The sequence below is a fragment of the Microcebus murinus genome, chromosome 6, assembly GCF_040939455.1.
Source record: "Microcebus murinus isolate Inina chromosome 6, M.murinus_Inina_mat1.0, whole genome shotgun sequence".
Classification (NCBI taxonomy): Eukaryota; Metazoa; Chordata; class Mammalia; order Primates; family Cheirogaleidae; genus Microcebus; species Microcebus murinus.
In genome coordinates, this window is record NC_134109.1 from 24,753,049 (window position 1) to 24,768,742 (window position 15,694).

A 15,694-nucleotide genomic window follows, 5' to 3' on the forward strand; every position below is an offset into this window, starting at 1 on the left:
CTTTCTATTTATAGTAGAGACGGGGTCTCGCTCAGGCTCAGGCTGGTTTCGAACTTCTGACCTCGAGCAATCCGCCCGCCTCGGCCTCCCAGAGTGCTAGGATTACAGGCGTGAGCCACCGCGCCCGGCCAAGAATTTATTCTTGACCTCCTTCAAAATGTAGCATGCTGGTCAGGCACAGTGGCTCATGCCTATAATCCTAGCCCTTTGGGAAGCCAAAGAGAGAGGATTGCTTGAAGCCAAGAGCTTGAGACCAGCCTGGATAACATAGTGAGACTCTGTCTCTACAAAAAAATAGAAAAATTATCTGGGTGTGGTGTTGCGTGTCTGTAGTACCAGCAACTCCGGAGGTTAAAGCAGAAGGATCACTTGAGCCCAGGAGTTTGAGGTTGCAGTGAGCAGTGATCACACCGCTGCACTCTAGCCTGGGTAACCAAGCAAGACTTTGTCTCAAAAAAAAGAAAAAGTAGCTTACTAAGAATATTCTGGTAGTTGGCATTTTAGCAGTATCTTAGGAAACTATTAATGTAGTATTATTATAGTTGGTATTTTAAGCTTGGGGATTGATCACTTTTGCCCTTCAAGAAGCATTTTGTTCACATGATTTCCAGGACATAATAGCCTGGTTTTTCTTTTGCCTTTCTGGCTATTATTTTTCTTATTCTCTTTTGCTGGGTCTTCTTCATAGGTGAATACACTTCAGTACCTTCCATATGCCATAACTTCCAAGTTTGCCTTTCTCACTGACTTCCCCATTGAACTCTAGACTCTTATATCCAGCTTCCCACTTGACATTCCCACATAGGCAGGCATCTCAAACTTTACACATCTAAACCTAAACTGATACTCTTTCTAACCAGTAAAACTAAGCTAATATCCCTTCTAACCAGCTAGCTGTCTTCCCCATCTTCATGAATGACAACTCTTCTGCCAGTGGCTTAGGCTAAAAACCTTGGAGTTACCCTTGATTCTTCTTCCTGTCACACACCATGGGTAGCACATCAGCAAATCCAGATACAACAACTTCTTTTCGACCTTCTTTACCACCCAGACACCATATCCTACTGCTTGGCCTTTGCTTATCTGCTCCGGTCACACTGGCATCTTTGCTAGGCTTTGAACATGCCAAGCACACTCTTGCCTCACTGCCATTGCACTTGCTGTTTGTCCTGCCAGGAAAGCTTTTTCTCCAGAGAGTCCCATGAATGGTTTCTACCTTCCTTTTTGTCCTCTATTCTACCTGGCTACTGGAGCTAAGTTGTAGCAGGACTCCAGCATTATAGATATCCCTTCCTTGCTTGCTTTTGTTTCCATTAGTATTGTTTACTATCTAATTTTATATTTTATACATTTATCTCATTTAGTATCTCTTCCAGACTATAAATCCCAGCACCTGGATGAGTGCTTTGCACATTTTAGACATTCAGTAAATGTTTAAGATACTGATCGTAACACGAGTGGTGGTAATAGTAACAATGAAAAGTATTTTGAAGTATTTATGGTCAGAGGTGTGTGTGTATACACATATGCACATAGAAACACACAGATGACTCAATTTTAGATGTAGGGAAAACAAGTGTCTTTAATCTTAAAATCTCATTTTATGCCTTTAAGGATAGCATAGAAACAAAAAGGAAGTGGCTTCCTGTCTTTAACATTATAAACAGGAAAGAACAGACAGTAGCATGACTTATACAAACAATAAGGAAAGCTCTTAATTAACCATGGTTCATAGGTTTTCAAATCAACAGTCTCATAACCTTTCATAGGTTATTTACCTACTTTTTTTCATTAAATAAAGGAAAGAGAGAACTGTTGGTTTATAAAATAAATACTTTTAGCTGTATGATGCTTTTAACCATAGGTTAACTTCATTTCCAACACTTCCTCAGGTGGCAATTATTTGGGATTTTTAAATTTTTAGTTTTTAAGTTTTGAAACAATTTTGTCAAGTTTCAGTTACTTCTAGATCTTATGAGGTTATTTCCTTCTTTAGTAAAAAAGGTGTTGCCCAAATAAAAATTCAAAACACTATGGACTTTTTTCACTGGTCTGTCTTTGGTATGCAATATTATGTTTATTACTGTCACATGTCTTGAAATCTTTCAGCAGTGCTATAGTACCAGCAAACAGCATTAGAGTGTTTTTAAAGAAAAGATTTTCACTGTGTACCCTTCAGTTTCAATGGCTGAGAGTCCCTCAAGTACCTTGATCTTTTCCAGATACGTAAGTGTCTTAGCACTATCAGACAAAGTAGATTTTCCTGTTATCAGATGTTAGGCTAAGTAAATTTGGATACAGGTTTTTGCCAGAGTCATGCAGCTCAACAAACTCTGTGACATAAAACTTTTAGAATAAATTGTGTGTCATGGAAAATATTTTTATTTCTATATAGAAAGTTTGGGATTTATTTAATTGGGACATATTCTTTCCATTTTTTTGTACTTAACATTATTTTTTAATCTTTTTGTTTGTTATATATATCCAGCATACACATATATGCAGCATACATCTAGACACATTAATAAAAAGTAAATGTGAGATATAATAATAAATGCTTTTATAAGTAAGCAGCCATGAAACCACCACCTCAGGAATAGCATGTCACCATCATTGCAGAAACCACTCCCCTTGCCCTGTGTACTCCTTCTCAATCTTACCTTTTCCCTGAGATAAACATTCTCCTGACTTTTCCTTATGGTTCTATCACCTGTGTATGTATCTGTAAACAATAAAATTTAGCTAAGCCTGCTTTTGAACTTTATATAAATGTATTTGCATTGTATATATGTTTTTGTGCCTTATTTACTCAAATAGGCTTCAGCTGTTTGCGGATCTCTATCTCTCATTGCTGTATAATATCTCTTTGTGAGTATATCATGCTTTATTTATTCTAAAATATTGATGGACATTGAAGCTTTTTGTCAGTAACTAATAAAGCTGCTGTAAACATTCTGAGATATACATTTCCTGGTCATGTACTGTGAGTTTCTCCAGGCTTTGAATTATCAGGTTATAGAGTATGCATGTCTTTAATTCCATTAGATAGTGCTAAATTGTTTTCCAAAGTGATTGTACCAGTTATATCAGCTGTGTTTGAGAATTCTTTTTTTTTTTTTTTTTTTTTTTTTTGAGACAGAGTCTCACTTTGTTGCCCAGGCTAGAGTGAGTGCCATGGCATCAGCCTAGCTCACAGCAACCTCAAACTCCTGGGCTCAAGCAATCCTTCTGCCTCAGCCTCCCAAGTAGCTGAGACTACAGGTATGTGCCACCATGCCTGGCTAATTTTTTCTATATATTTTTGGTTGGCCAATTAATTTCTTTCTATTTTTAGTAGAGGCGGGATCTCTCACTTGCTCAGGCTGGTTTTGAACTCCTGACCTTGAGCAATCCACCTGCCTCGCCCTCCCAGAGTGCTAGGATTACAGGCGTGAGCCACCGGAGAATGCTTATTGTTCTACATCTTTACCCATACTTGGTAGTGTCAGAACTTAAAATTTTTGCCAATTTGGTTGGTGTATATGTACTGGTATCTCATTGTGGTTTTGATTTCCATTTCTCTACTGCCCATTGTAGCTGAGCACATTTTTAAATGTTTAATGACCATTGGAAGTACTGATTTCATGAAGTACCTATTCATCTCTTTTGCCTGTTTTCCTATTGGGTTTCTTTCTTTTTCTTAGTATAGGAAATCTTTATGTATCTAGAAGATATTTTGCAAATATCTTCTCCCATTTTGTGGCTTGGTTTTTTACCCTCTGTATGGTGTTGTTTAAAATTTAATTAATTAAATTTATATTTTTAGAGAAGGTTCTTGCTCTGGCGCCCATGCTGGAGTGCAGTGGTGCAACCATAGCTCACTGCAACCTCGAACTCCTGGGCTAAAGCAATCCCCTTGCCTCAGCCTCCTGCACATCCGGGACTATAGGCGTGCACACCTGGCTATTTTTTTTATTTTTTGTAGAGATGAGGTCTCACTATGTTGTCCAGACTGATCTCGAACTCCTGGCCTCAAGCAGTCCTCCCACTTTAGCCTTCCAAAGTGGTGGGATTATAGGTATGAGCCACCACACCCAGCCAGTATGGTCTTTTGATGAACAGAAGTTCTTTTGAAGTAAGCAAATTTATCAGTCTTCTTTTATGAATAGTGCTTTATGTGCCATGTTTAAAACATTTTTGCTTATCCCAAGCTCATGAATATATCTTTCTGTTTTCATTGTGTTTTAATCCATACATATTCATCGAATCATATGAAACTGCCATATTGAACTACCAGTTTTTTTTTTTTGTTTTTTTTTTGAGACAGAGTCTCGCTTTGTTGTCCAGGCTAGAGTGAGTGCCGTGGCGTCAGCCTAGCTCACAGCAACCTCAAACTCCTGGGCTCGAGTGATCCTACTGCCTCAGCCTCCCGAGTAGCTGGGACTAAAGGCATGCGCCACCATGCCCGGCTATTTTTTATATATATCAGTTGGCCAATTAATTTCTTTCTATTTATAGTAGAGACGGGGTCTCGCTCTTGCTCAGGCTGGTTTTGAACTCCTGACCTTGAGCAATCCGCCCGCCTCGGCCTCCCAAGAGCTAGGATTACAGGCGTGAGCCACAGCGCCCGGCCCTGAACTACCAGTTTTGAACTACCAAAACAACAGTTTCATATGATTCAACCTAATAAGAAAATAGAAAGGGCATACATTCGGTCATAGTATTTTTAAAGAAGTAGAATTTAAGAATATAATATGAATGATGATTGGTAAGTTACATATAGACTGTAGTAGGAATTGTTAATTCACACCAAGAAATTGCTTCCCTACATTTATTACCTGTTTTTACATGGAAGAAATAAACTGGCCTTCAGGAATGTGGAGCCCTGGCCCTTGGCTCTGGAATTTTTAAAAAACTTTTCTCTGGGGATTTTGGTCAAATTCACTTATCCCATGGATCTGAAAGGCTGGTCTGAATACAGAGCAGACACCAACCAGTTCATTCATTTACACAGCCATTTTTCTGTGTGGACATGTGTGTGTATGTACACATGACCACCCTCTCTCTCAGCTTTTCAGAGAATTGCTTTTGTCTTAGGGGCCATAGTCCTTTTATTCAGTAGACTCTGGAGTTTTATCTTGAGACTTTTGGGAAATTCGAGATTTGCAATCATTTGTTATTATAGCCTGTTTCTCACACTGCAAATTAATTGCATGTTCAGGTTTTACTCCTCTGTACCTACTATGGGGCTTATTTAGTTTCCAGTACACTTTTACCTCCTTGGATAGGCAAAAATTTTGTTTTATATTTAGTTTTTTTATTTTTAAACTGGATGGAGCATTCAATGTTAAGATATTCATTAATTGATTTTTCACATCAAGAAAGATAATTTATTGAATGGAGGGTTTGTACATATCATTACTCCAAACCATTATTCATTTAATAATCCATATTTAATTTATCCAAAAGTTATATTTTCTAAGAACCTTTATTTACTTTCTTGTATTTCATTTTCTCTTCACTGATGTCTGCAGCATTTGAAGTGTAATTTTGTTGGTGAGTGAGGATGGTATTTTTCATAAATCAAGTTTTTGTTACTTACCTATTATTCAGGTGACAGGGAATAGAAAATTCAAATTCTAGTTGAACTGTTGTTGGTACTAAGCCCCCTTATGCTCTTGCTCATTTGCCTCATGTATCTGGGTGAGATTCTTGTCTGTGTCCTTGGCAGCACTATGTGTTATATATCATGGACTGTCACGCTTATTGCCAGTAGTTAAAACTGTGCATGTTTGGCTGGGTGTGGTGGCTCATGCCTGTAATCCTAGCACTCTGGGAGGCCGAGGCAGGAGGATCCTTTGAGCTCAGGAGTTCGAGACCAGCCTGAGCAAGAGTGAGACCCTGTCTCTACTAAAAATAGAAAGAAATTAGCTAGACAACTAAAAATATATATATATGGAAAAAATTAGCCAGGCATGGTGGCACATGCCTATAGTCCCAGCTACTCAGGAGGCTGAGGCAGTAGGATTGCTTAAGCCTAGGAGTTTGAGGTTGCTGTGAGCCAGGCTGATGCCACGGCACTCTAGCCCAGGCAACAGAGTGAGACTCTGTCTCAAAAAAAAAAAAAAAAAACCTATGCATGTTTTAATGTGTGCCTGGTGCCTCTAATATAGAGGGAGGGCAGAGTGAATGAGAATAATAGAACTCTTTTTGTTTTCTAGTAACTCTGGAAAGGTACAGGTAAATCAAACTTTAGATTGAATTATTTCTTACCTCATAAACAAATTTCAAATAGGGAATTATTTTTGTTTTATTTTTTGCTTTTGTTTTATTGAAGTAAAATTCACACAACATAAGATGAACCATTTTAAAATGTACAATTCAGTGTTGTTTATTACTATGTTTACAATGTTGTGCAATCATCTCCTCTATTTAGTTCCAAAACATTTTATCACTCCTAAAGAAAACCTGTACCCATTAAGTCACCCATTACTCTTTCTCTGCCAACCTCTGGCAGCCACTAATCTACCTTCTGTCTCTATGATTTTAACTATTCTTGATATTTTATATAAATGGGATCATGCAATATATATCCTTCTGTGTCTGACTTTTTTCACTTAGCATAATGTTTTCAAGGTTTATCCACCATTGTATTGCATAACAGTACTCCATTCCTTTTAATTACTGAATACTGTTCCATTGTTTGGATATACCAAAATTTTGTTGCTACCTTTTGGCTGTTGTGAAGAGTGCTGCTGTGAACACTCATGTACACATACTTGTTTGATAGCTATTTTCAGTACTTTTGGGTACATACCTCGGAATGGAATTGCTGGGTCATATGGGTCATATACAGTTACCTTTTTGAGAACCCACCAGACTTTTCCACATTGGCTGTGCATATTACATTTCTACAAGCAATGTATTATATTAAGATCCTTCTAAGAATCTTTTTTTTTTTTTTTTTTTGAGACAGAGTCTCACTGTGTTGCCTGGGCTAGAGTGCTGTGGCGTCAGCCTAGCTCACAGCAACCTCAAACTCCTAGGCTCAAGCAATCCTACTGCCTCAGCCTCCCAAGTAGCTGGGACTACAGGCATGTGCCACCATGCCCCGCTAATTTTTTCTATATATTTTTAGTTAGCTAATTCATTTCTTAATATTTTTTTAGTAGAGACGGGCAGCGGGAGGGGGTCGCTCAGGCTGGTCTCTAACTCCTGACCTTGAGCAATCCACCCTCCTTGGCCTCCCAGAGTGCTAGGATTACAGGCGTGAGCCACCACTCCCGGCCAAGATCTTTCTAAGAATCTTATAGTTTTATATTTTACATTTAAGTCTGTGCTCCTTTCAAATTCATTATTTTATAAGGCATGTGAGGTCAAGGGTCATTTTTTGGGCCTATGGACATCCAATTGCCTTAGTGAGAATGTTGTTTTCAAAAGGAGTATGAAGGTCTAAACACCATATACTGTCATTTTGTAGATTTTTATTTCTTGCACCCTGTTTTTCTTTACTTAGCCAAGCTTTGAATAAAAGTAAAGCTATTTTGTGATGCTGATATAAATTTGTTCTTTAAAGACTGTACTGAGTAGAGTTGGTTTACCTATCTCAGTTTTTTCCTGGCACTAGGCACATAGATCAAGGGTTGAACCTTAAATCATCTTGATATTGAGAAGGCACTGAGACATTTCTGAGTATGTTTTCTGAGCTTTTTATCCCAATAACAAAGCAGTGATTGTTTGCCTCAAATGTGTGTTTGAGAGAAATTTTGTCATCTGATATATTGAGACTCATGCCCTAGACTCTAATACAGGCATCCTCAAACTACAGCCCACGGGCCACATGTGGGTGTTTTTGCCCGTTTCTTTTTTACTTCAAAATAAGGTATGTGCAGTATGCGTAGGAATTTGTTCATAGTTTTTTTTAAGCTATAGTCCAACCCTCCAACGGTCTGAGGGACAGTGAACTGGCCTCCTGTTTAAAAAGTTTGAGGACCCCTGCTCCAATACAAGTAAAGTTATTAGAACTGATATTGAGAATTCTTATTGGAATTCATGGTAGCACTATCACTAATAGTGCTGGTGCAGAATAGTGCTAGAGTCTCAGTTTTGGCTAAATCACTGAATTGTGTGACTTGGACAAATAATTTAAATTTTATTCTTTAAATCTATAAAATATAGTTAATAACTTACTAAAATATTTAATCTCAACAATAACTATAGTGAATATTCTGTTGAAATAGTCAAGTTTCAATGGAGTTAACCGAAGTCTTTGTAGGTCATTCAAGCAAACAGGGAATTAGGCTTTTATAACATCGTGGAAGCGCAGGAGCAGTGAGGTTAGGGCTTCCATACTCCAAATAAGCAACCACCCCAAATTAGGAAACTGTCCCTGCCACAGGTACTCTAGGTGCTGCCATCATAACAGCTCCATTGCCAAAAGCAGGTAAATAGGCAATGGAATGTGGACTGTAGCTGACACTGCCAACACTACAGGTCTGTTGGAGCTTGCTTCCTACCCTGATGCAGAAAAACATGGCCCCTTTCTTCCACTTCTTGTGTGTATTTCTCTACATCACATCTACAATGCAGTCACAAAGGTGTCCAGGAAATACAGTCTTTTTTTTTATTTTTTGAGACAGAGTCTCACTTTGTTGCCCAGGCTAGAGTGAGTGCTGTGGCATCAGCCTAGCTCACAGCAACCTCAAACTTCTGGGCTCAAGCAATCCTGCTGCCTCAGCCTCCCAAGTAGCTGGGACTACAGGCATGTGCCACCATGCCTGGCTCATTTTTTCTATATATATTAGTTGGCCAATTAATTTCTTTCTATTTATAGTAGAGACGGGGTCTTGCTTTTGCTCAGGCTGGTTTTGAACTCCTGACCTTGAGCAATCTGCCTGCTTCTGCCTCCCAGAGTGCTAGGATTACAGGCATGAGCTACTGTGTCCAGCCAGGAAATACAGTCTTTAAAAACTTTCTAGCTTATGTGTGTGTGTGTTTGTGTCTGACTGCCTGTCTGTGTAGGGAATTTGTGATGTATGTGCTGGCCATGGGCAGAACATAGGAAAATAGTGGGAAGTGCAGTGGTATTTAAGTACTTTGAATGCTATCAAAGTATTTCAGATTGATTTAGCAGCATCACCAAATGAGAGGCAATATAGCATTATGGTTAAACTGAAATTAGAAGGCCTGGATCAGTTTCTGGCTAGTTCCCTAACTGGGAAAGCCATTTAGCCTTTCTGAAAATGGTAGAAATGATATCTTCTTTTATTTTTTTTTAGACAGAGTCTCACTTTGTTGCCCAGGCTAGAGTGAATGCCGTGGTGTCAGCCCAACTCACAGCAACCTCAAACTCCTGGGCCCAAGCGATCCTTCTGCGTCAGTCTCCCGAGTAGCTGGGACTATAGGCATGCACCACCATGCCCGGCTAATTTTTTTTTTTTTTTTTTTTTTTTTTTTTTTTTTTTGAGACAGAGTCTCGCTTTGTTGCCCAGGCTAGAGTGAGTGCCGTGGCGTCCTAGCTCACAGCAACCTCAAACTCCTGGGCTCGAGTGATCCTTCTGCCTCAGCCTCCCGGGTAGCTGGGACTACAGGCATGCGCCACCATGCCCGGCTAATTTTTTATATATATATCAGTTGGCCAATTAATTTCTTTCTATTTATAGTAGAGACGGGGTCTCGCTCTTGCTCAGGCTGGTTTTGAACTCCTGACCTTGAGCAATCCGCCCGCCTCGGCCTCCCAAGAGCTAGGATTACAGGCGTGAGCCACAGCGCCCGGCCTAATTTTTTCTATATATTTTTAGTTGGCCAATTAATTTCTTTCTAGAAATGATATCTTCTTTAAGAATGTGTGGAGAACCAGCCTTAGCAAGAGCGAGACCCCATCTCTACTATAAATAGAAAGAAATTAATTGGCCAACTATTTTATATAGAAAAAATTAGCTGGGCATGGTGGCACATGCCTGTAATTCCAGCTACTCGGGAGGCTGAGGCAGGAGGATCACTTGAGCCCAGAAGTTTGAGGTTGCTGTGAACTAGGCTGACGCCATGGCACTCACTCTACCCTGGACAACAAAGAGACTCTGTCTCAAAAAAAAAAAAAAAAATGAATGTCTGGAGATATTTAAGTGTGTAAATATATATGTACATGTAAAGCAATTGGTAAATGCCTGGTATATCATAAATACTCAGAAGATGGGAACTTTTGCTGCTATTGTGATTGTTCATGACCTGTGTCATCATCATATAAAAGTATTCAGACATTTGTGTTGGGCCAGAATTGTGCTTAACAAACATGGACAGCTGTTAGAAAGTTGACTTCTGTTCAGTTCTGTGATGTTCCATAAAAAAAAAAAAAGAAAGTTGACTTCTGAAAGCAGTTGCACCTAACTTTTCTGCCTGTAATCTTAGGGACTCTATAGGCACTAAAATAGGTGATACTATTTATTTTAAACAATAAAGGATTTTTTCCAGAAGGCTCACCTTAAATAGGTTTAAGCAATAAAGGATTATTTATCAGCTAATTATTGAGAGAACCCCAAACTACTTTTGGCAAGGTCTTTGTCAATCCCTGATTAGCAAATCCATAAGTTTGAATTTTTCTCTTGAGTTAAGAAGTTGCTTAACTTAATGAGTATTTCAAGCTCAGCAATCCAGCATTTAGTCTCAACTAAGTATTGTTCTTCTCTACTTTATGTGTGCTAGTTATATGGGGTTTGTGAAGGTCAGGAAGAACATTGATAAGAGTACATCCTTCAAGCTGCTTGAACTTGCCTCTGTCATGTCACTCATCTGTCAGTTAGGTACTCTCTTCCTCTCCAGGCAAGCATCCCTTTATGGTAATTCTATATTATATTTATTTGTGTGCCTCTCGATTATACTAAAAGATCTCAGCGGGTTTAGAGGTTGTTCTTACTCATTTTTATCCCTAGTGCCCAGCTTTAGTGCCTGGAAGGTGCGGCTCAGTAACTGTTTGTTCAATGACAGAGCATTATAACTGAGTATTCAGTCAAAGACCAAAAACATTAGGTCATCCCTGACTAAAATCATCTTGCAGTGACCAAGCTGAGGAGAAGGAAGAAGAAAGTGGAGATGGGAGAATAAAGGTAGTAATAGTGAGGGTATCATTGTTTGCATAGAGAACGTCTTGTTATTTAATGTATTCTGAAAGTCTAGCAATGAATCTAAAATACATTGAGTATTCACTAAAAGAAATCTAAATGAATGAAAGAATGAAAAGATAAACTCCCTAGTGTAACCTTGTCCTAGAATGTTTAAAGTGTCTGAGATATTTTTGGAAACAGATACTCCTATTGCCCCAAATTAGAACCCCAAATAGTGATCCTCTCCTGTCCCTTTTCTTCATTGCTAAGCTGCAGGGAGTTTGGTAGCTGCCCTTCAGAGCTTCTTATGGAACCTACTAACTGCAGTCAAAGCTACTACCCTGGAACTTAGCTAGGGAGTAAAGAGAAGCTAATGCTGTGGCTGGAGTCTCTCTTTTTTATCATTCTGTGCCCCTTGCTTTTGGTCTCTAACATCCCCTACTGTGACAGCTTCTCCTCCTTTACTATGTGCCCTGTGTCTTGGGTTTAATCTTTTGTTAAGGAGTGATGAAGATCCCCAACCATGGCAGTAACAGGGCTCTATTCAGGAGATTGGAACCCATTCCTTCCCTCCTAACCTCACACCTATGCTGCTGTTATCTTGGTCCATTCCAGGACTGAAAGATGAAGCTCTACCTCATTTTAGCCTGCAGCCCTTTTTCTGTCTTGGGGCTTAGTAACCCTTCTGGTTTCTGGAGCAGACTCTGTAAGTTTTTTCTGATGTTTATATTAAAACAAATATTGCTCTTTGTTGCTAATAAAAACTTACATGTGGCCGGGCGCTGTGGCTAACGCCTGTAATCCTAGCTCTTGGGAGGCCGAGGCGGGCGGATTGCTCAAGGTCAGGAGTTCAAAACCAGCCTGAGCAAGAGCGAGACCCCGTCTCTACTATAAACAGAAAGAAATTAATTGGCCAACTGATATATATATATAAAAAATTAGCCGGGCATAGTGGCACATTCCTGTAGTCCCAGCTACTCGGGAGGCTGAGGCAGAAGGATCACTCGAGCCCAGGAGTTTGAGGTTGCTGTGAGCTAGGCTGACGCCACGGCACTCACTCTAGCCTGGACAACAAAGTGAGACTCTGTCTCAAAAAAAAAAAAAAAAAAACTTACATGTGAGGAAATATTTCTCTCAAGCATCTGAGTTAATACCTTGAACATTAATGTGCAGTGTTTAGAAAGGTTATAAAGAAATACGATAATCAGTACAGTGGTTTCATTAGAAGAGTTAGTACTATTACCCTATTTGATGTGAATTGAAAATGGTTGAGGACTACTTTTTTGTTTTTTCCTTTGAGAAGTAAATGCATGGCACATAATAGCCAAAAAGACCGATTTCCAATTGTGATAAATACATTCTTCACAGATATTTTCTATACTAAGTGAAGGTAACTGTTAGAACCAATTGTGAGAGAGATAGTGTCAAGTACTACAAATTCTTAGAGTGCTTTCTGACCCTGCTCAGCTTCATTTAAGGAGATTTTTTAGAGTCCAGTGTCATAGAAGGTTGTTAATTTTAGAGTTCTATGTTGAGTCTTCTTTTGCAATGGAAATCTTTTACAGAATAAGGCTTAAGCTTTTTCAACATTTTTGATTAACTTACTTAATAGGTTAATTTGTATTGGCATCAAGCTCACATCTGAGGGCCAGGGGCTCAGTGGTTTGCTGATGTAGTAAAACTGTAGTTCTGCTTTCTTTTTGTTCATTTTGCCCTTTACCTCACAAGTTGAAGTAGCTCTCCTGTGGTCTGGTCACATGTGTTCTGAGCAGTGGTCATACCACACTGGGCATAGCAGTATGCATTCATTTCAGCTCCACTGCAACTTGACTTTTTCCAGACTTAAATTTTAGTACAGCTTAACCTCAGGGAGGAAGGAAGGTTTTAAATCCTTGGGAATGGGAATCTACTTTGAGAATGTATTTTCTTTTCTCTCTCTTTCTCTCTCTTTTTAAACTTCTATCCAAGACAGAAATAATCTAAGGTGGGTAGCTTTCTATAACCTACTTTTTAGTGTTTCTTGTTTATTATTTTCTCTGTGGATTTGTTTCATTTTGATCTTTGAAGATATTCAGAGGATGGAATCTTAATTTTGCAATTATTTTTCTTGTTTGAAACTGGAACTACAGTGGTTTTTATGGCATTTTTCTCTAATATATTACTTGAGGGAGATAGAAGAGCAGTATTGTTGATTACTAGGAAGGGAAACCATTTAATTACAGAACTGTACAATTAAATTTTATTTTTAATGAGGCCTACTTTGTTAAATTCATGGCTTCATATATGCAGTCAGTTATTTGAAACCATGTTAGGTCAACTATTAAAGTTAAATGACTTAACTAATAAGAGTTGTGTTAAAATACACTGAGCGCGGTGGCTCATGCCTATAATTCTAGCACTCTGGGAGGCCAGCGCGGGAGGATCACTTGAGCTCAGGAGTCAAGACCAGCCTGAGCAAGAGTGAGACGCTGTCTCTACTAAAAATAGGAAAACTTAGCCAAGCGTGGTGGTGTGTGTGTGCCTGTAGTTCCAGCTACTCTTGAGGCTGAGGCAGGAGGATCACTTGAGCCTGCGGTGAGCTACGATGATGCCACTGCACTCTAGCTAGGGGGACAGAGCAAGACTCTGTCTCAAAAAAAAAAATATATATATATATTAAAATAAACATAGAGAATTGATTCCTTTCTGTGTTTTCATTATATTAGTTAATATAATTGACTTCTCATCCTCAGATGCTCTGGAAATATGAAAAGAGAAGTTAAAAACTCTTTTTAAAGTAACTCAGTTAAATTTATAATATTTCATCATTTATTGGCAGGACTTTGTGTCATTGTATCAGGATTTCGAAAACTTTTATACAAGGAACCTCTACATGAGGATAAGAGACAACTGGAATCGACCAATCTGTAGTGTGCCTGGAGCCAAGGTGGACATCATGGAGAGACAGTCTCATGATTATAACTGGTCATTCAAGTGAGTCTTGGTTGGGAAATTGTTCCTTAACAACAGCAAAAGGATTTCTTAATCTGAGAAAATATTTTATTGCAAATTGAGTATTCTCTCAAAATAAGAGTAGCAGCTGAGGATACCATACGATTAGTTTCCTTACATATTGTTCATTGTTATTGAGATTTTTTTTTAAATATAGTTTTCTATTACATTTACTACTATGCCACATCACGGTGGAGAACAAAATTTGATTTATTTAAAAAAAGAAAGAAAACTTATCTTTTTTGTTATGCCACTTACCAGAATCTAGTATCTGAATTTGTTTCTGGATATTTTGATTTCTCAAATGATTTAAGGATATAAGTATTTTTACATAAATGGATTGACTGGTTTAGAAAACTAGTTATTCTTAATATTTTACTTTATCGTTTAGATTGCACAAGTATTACATGATTACATTGCCATTAATAAAAAAGACAAATAATACAGTTAAACTGAAAGTCCCTCCTGACGACTAACCTCTGTTCTTCTCAAATCTATTCTCCCACAAATCCTCCTTCACTCCCCACTGGTGGCCCTTGTTACCACTTTATTTTGTATTATTCTTCCACATGTCTTCTGTTGGGGCATGTTTGTAGTATATCATATACTGGGGTTACACACAGGAAGTTTTTTGATTTACAAAAAGGGGATTGTACTGTATAAATTATTTTACATCATGCTTTTGTTATTAATACTTGCTAACATATTAGTAACATCCTTCTCACATGTATATTTATAGCAAGTTTATTATTTGTAGTGGCTACATAGTATTCTGCAGTATAAATGTACCATGGTATAGCAGGTTGGGCAGTGTTATCCTGTGTTAATAACCGCCAAAATCTAGGGAGTTAAAATAATAACAGTGTATTTCTTGTCTATACTCCATGTCCATCTTAGGTTGGTGGGGCCCCAAACTATGTTGTCCTTACTTAGCAGTGCAGGCTGACTGCTCAGTTTCTACCATATGGAATGTTTCTGGTCCCTGTGCCTGGGGAAGGGATATGGTAAATTGTGTAGTGGCTCTTAAAGGATCCTTATGTGTATATGCTCATGTGTAGGAATTATTGAGTCAGAGTATGTAGATCTTTGAATGGATAAGTACTGCCATCCTACCCTCCATAGAAAAAGTACTGATTGATATTCTTATCTACAGTATATGAGCCTGTCCTGGCCAACACTCAGTATAATCAGTTTCTAAATCATTATCACCATTAATAAGTGAAAATTAGAATTTTATTTTAACTTCCATTTCCCTAATTGATAGTGAGTTTGAGATTTTTTTCATACAGACTTTGGACCTTGTTCTCTAATTCCTGTATATATGGTGCTTTTCTGTGTGTTTACCATCGCATTTGCTATCACATTTAACTATTTTTTTGCTCATGAGTTTCATTTTTATGCTGTTGAAACACAGGTATACAGGAAATATAATTAAAGGTGTTATAAACATGGGTTCCTACAACTATCTTGGATTTGCACGGAATACTGGATCATGTCAAGAAGCAGCTGCCAAAGTCCTAGAGGAGTATGGAATTGGAGTGTGTAGCACTCGGCAGGAAATTGGTAAGTGTAAGCTAGTTTGGTCAGCTGAAGTTTTTTACTTTTTTACTTATGGGTTAATCATA

The 15,694-nt window shown here is 38.4% G+C and overlaps 1 protein-coding gene across 1 annotated transcript in view; it reads left to right on the plus strand.

The window, feature by feature from the left end:
• SPTLC2 (serine palmitoyltransferase long chain base subunit 2) overlaps positions 1-15,694 on the plus strand; it is a 98,646-nt gene that overhangs the window by 25,738 nt on the left and 57,214 nt on the right. Inside the window, exons 3-4 of the mRNA XM_012743086.2 lie at positions 13,897-14,051; positions 15,484-15,632. Coding sequence (XP_012598540.1) covers positions 13,897-14,051; positions 15,484-15,632 — 304 coding nt within the window. The remainder of the gene's footprint in view (positions 1-13,896; positions 14,052-15,483; positions 15,633-15,694) is intronic.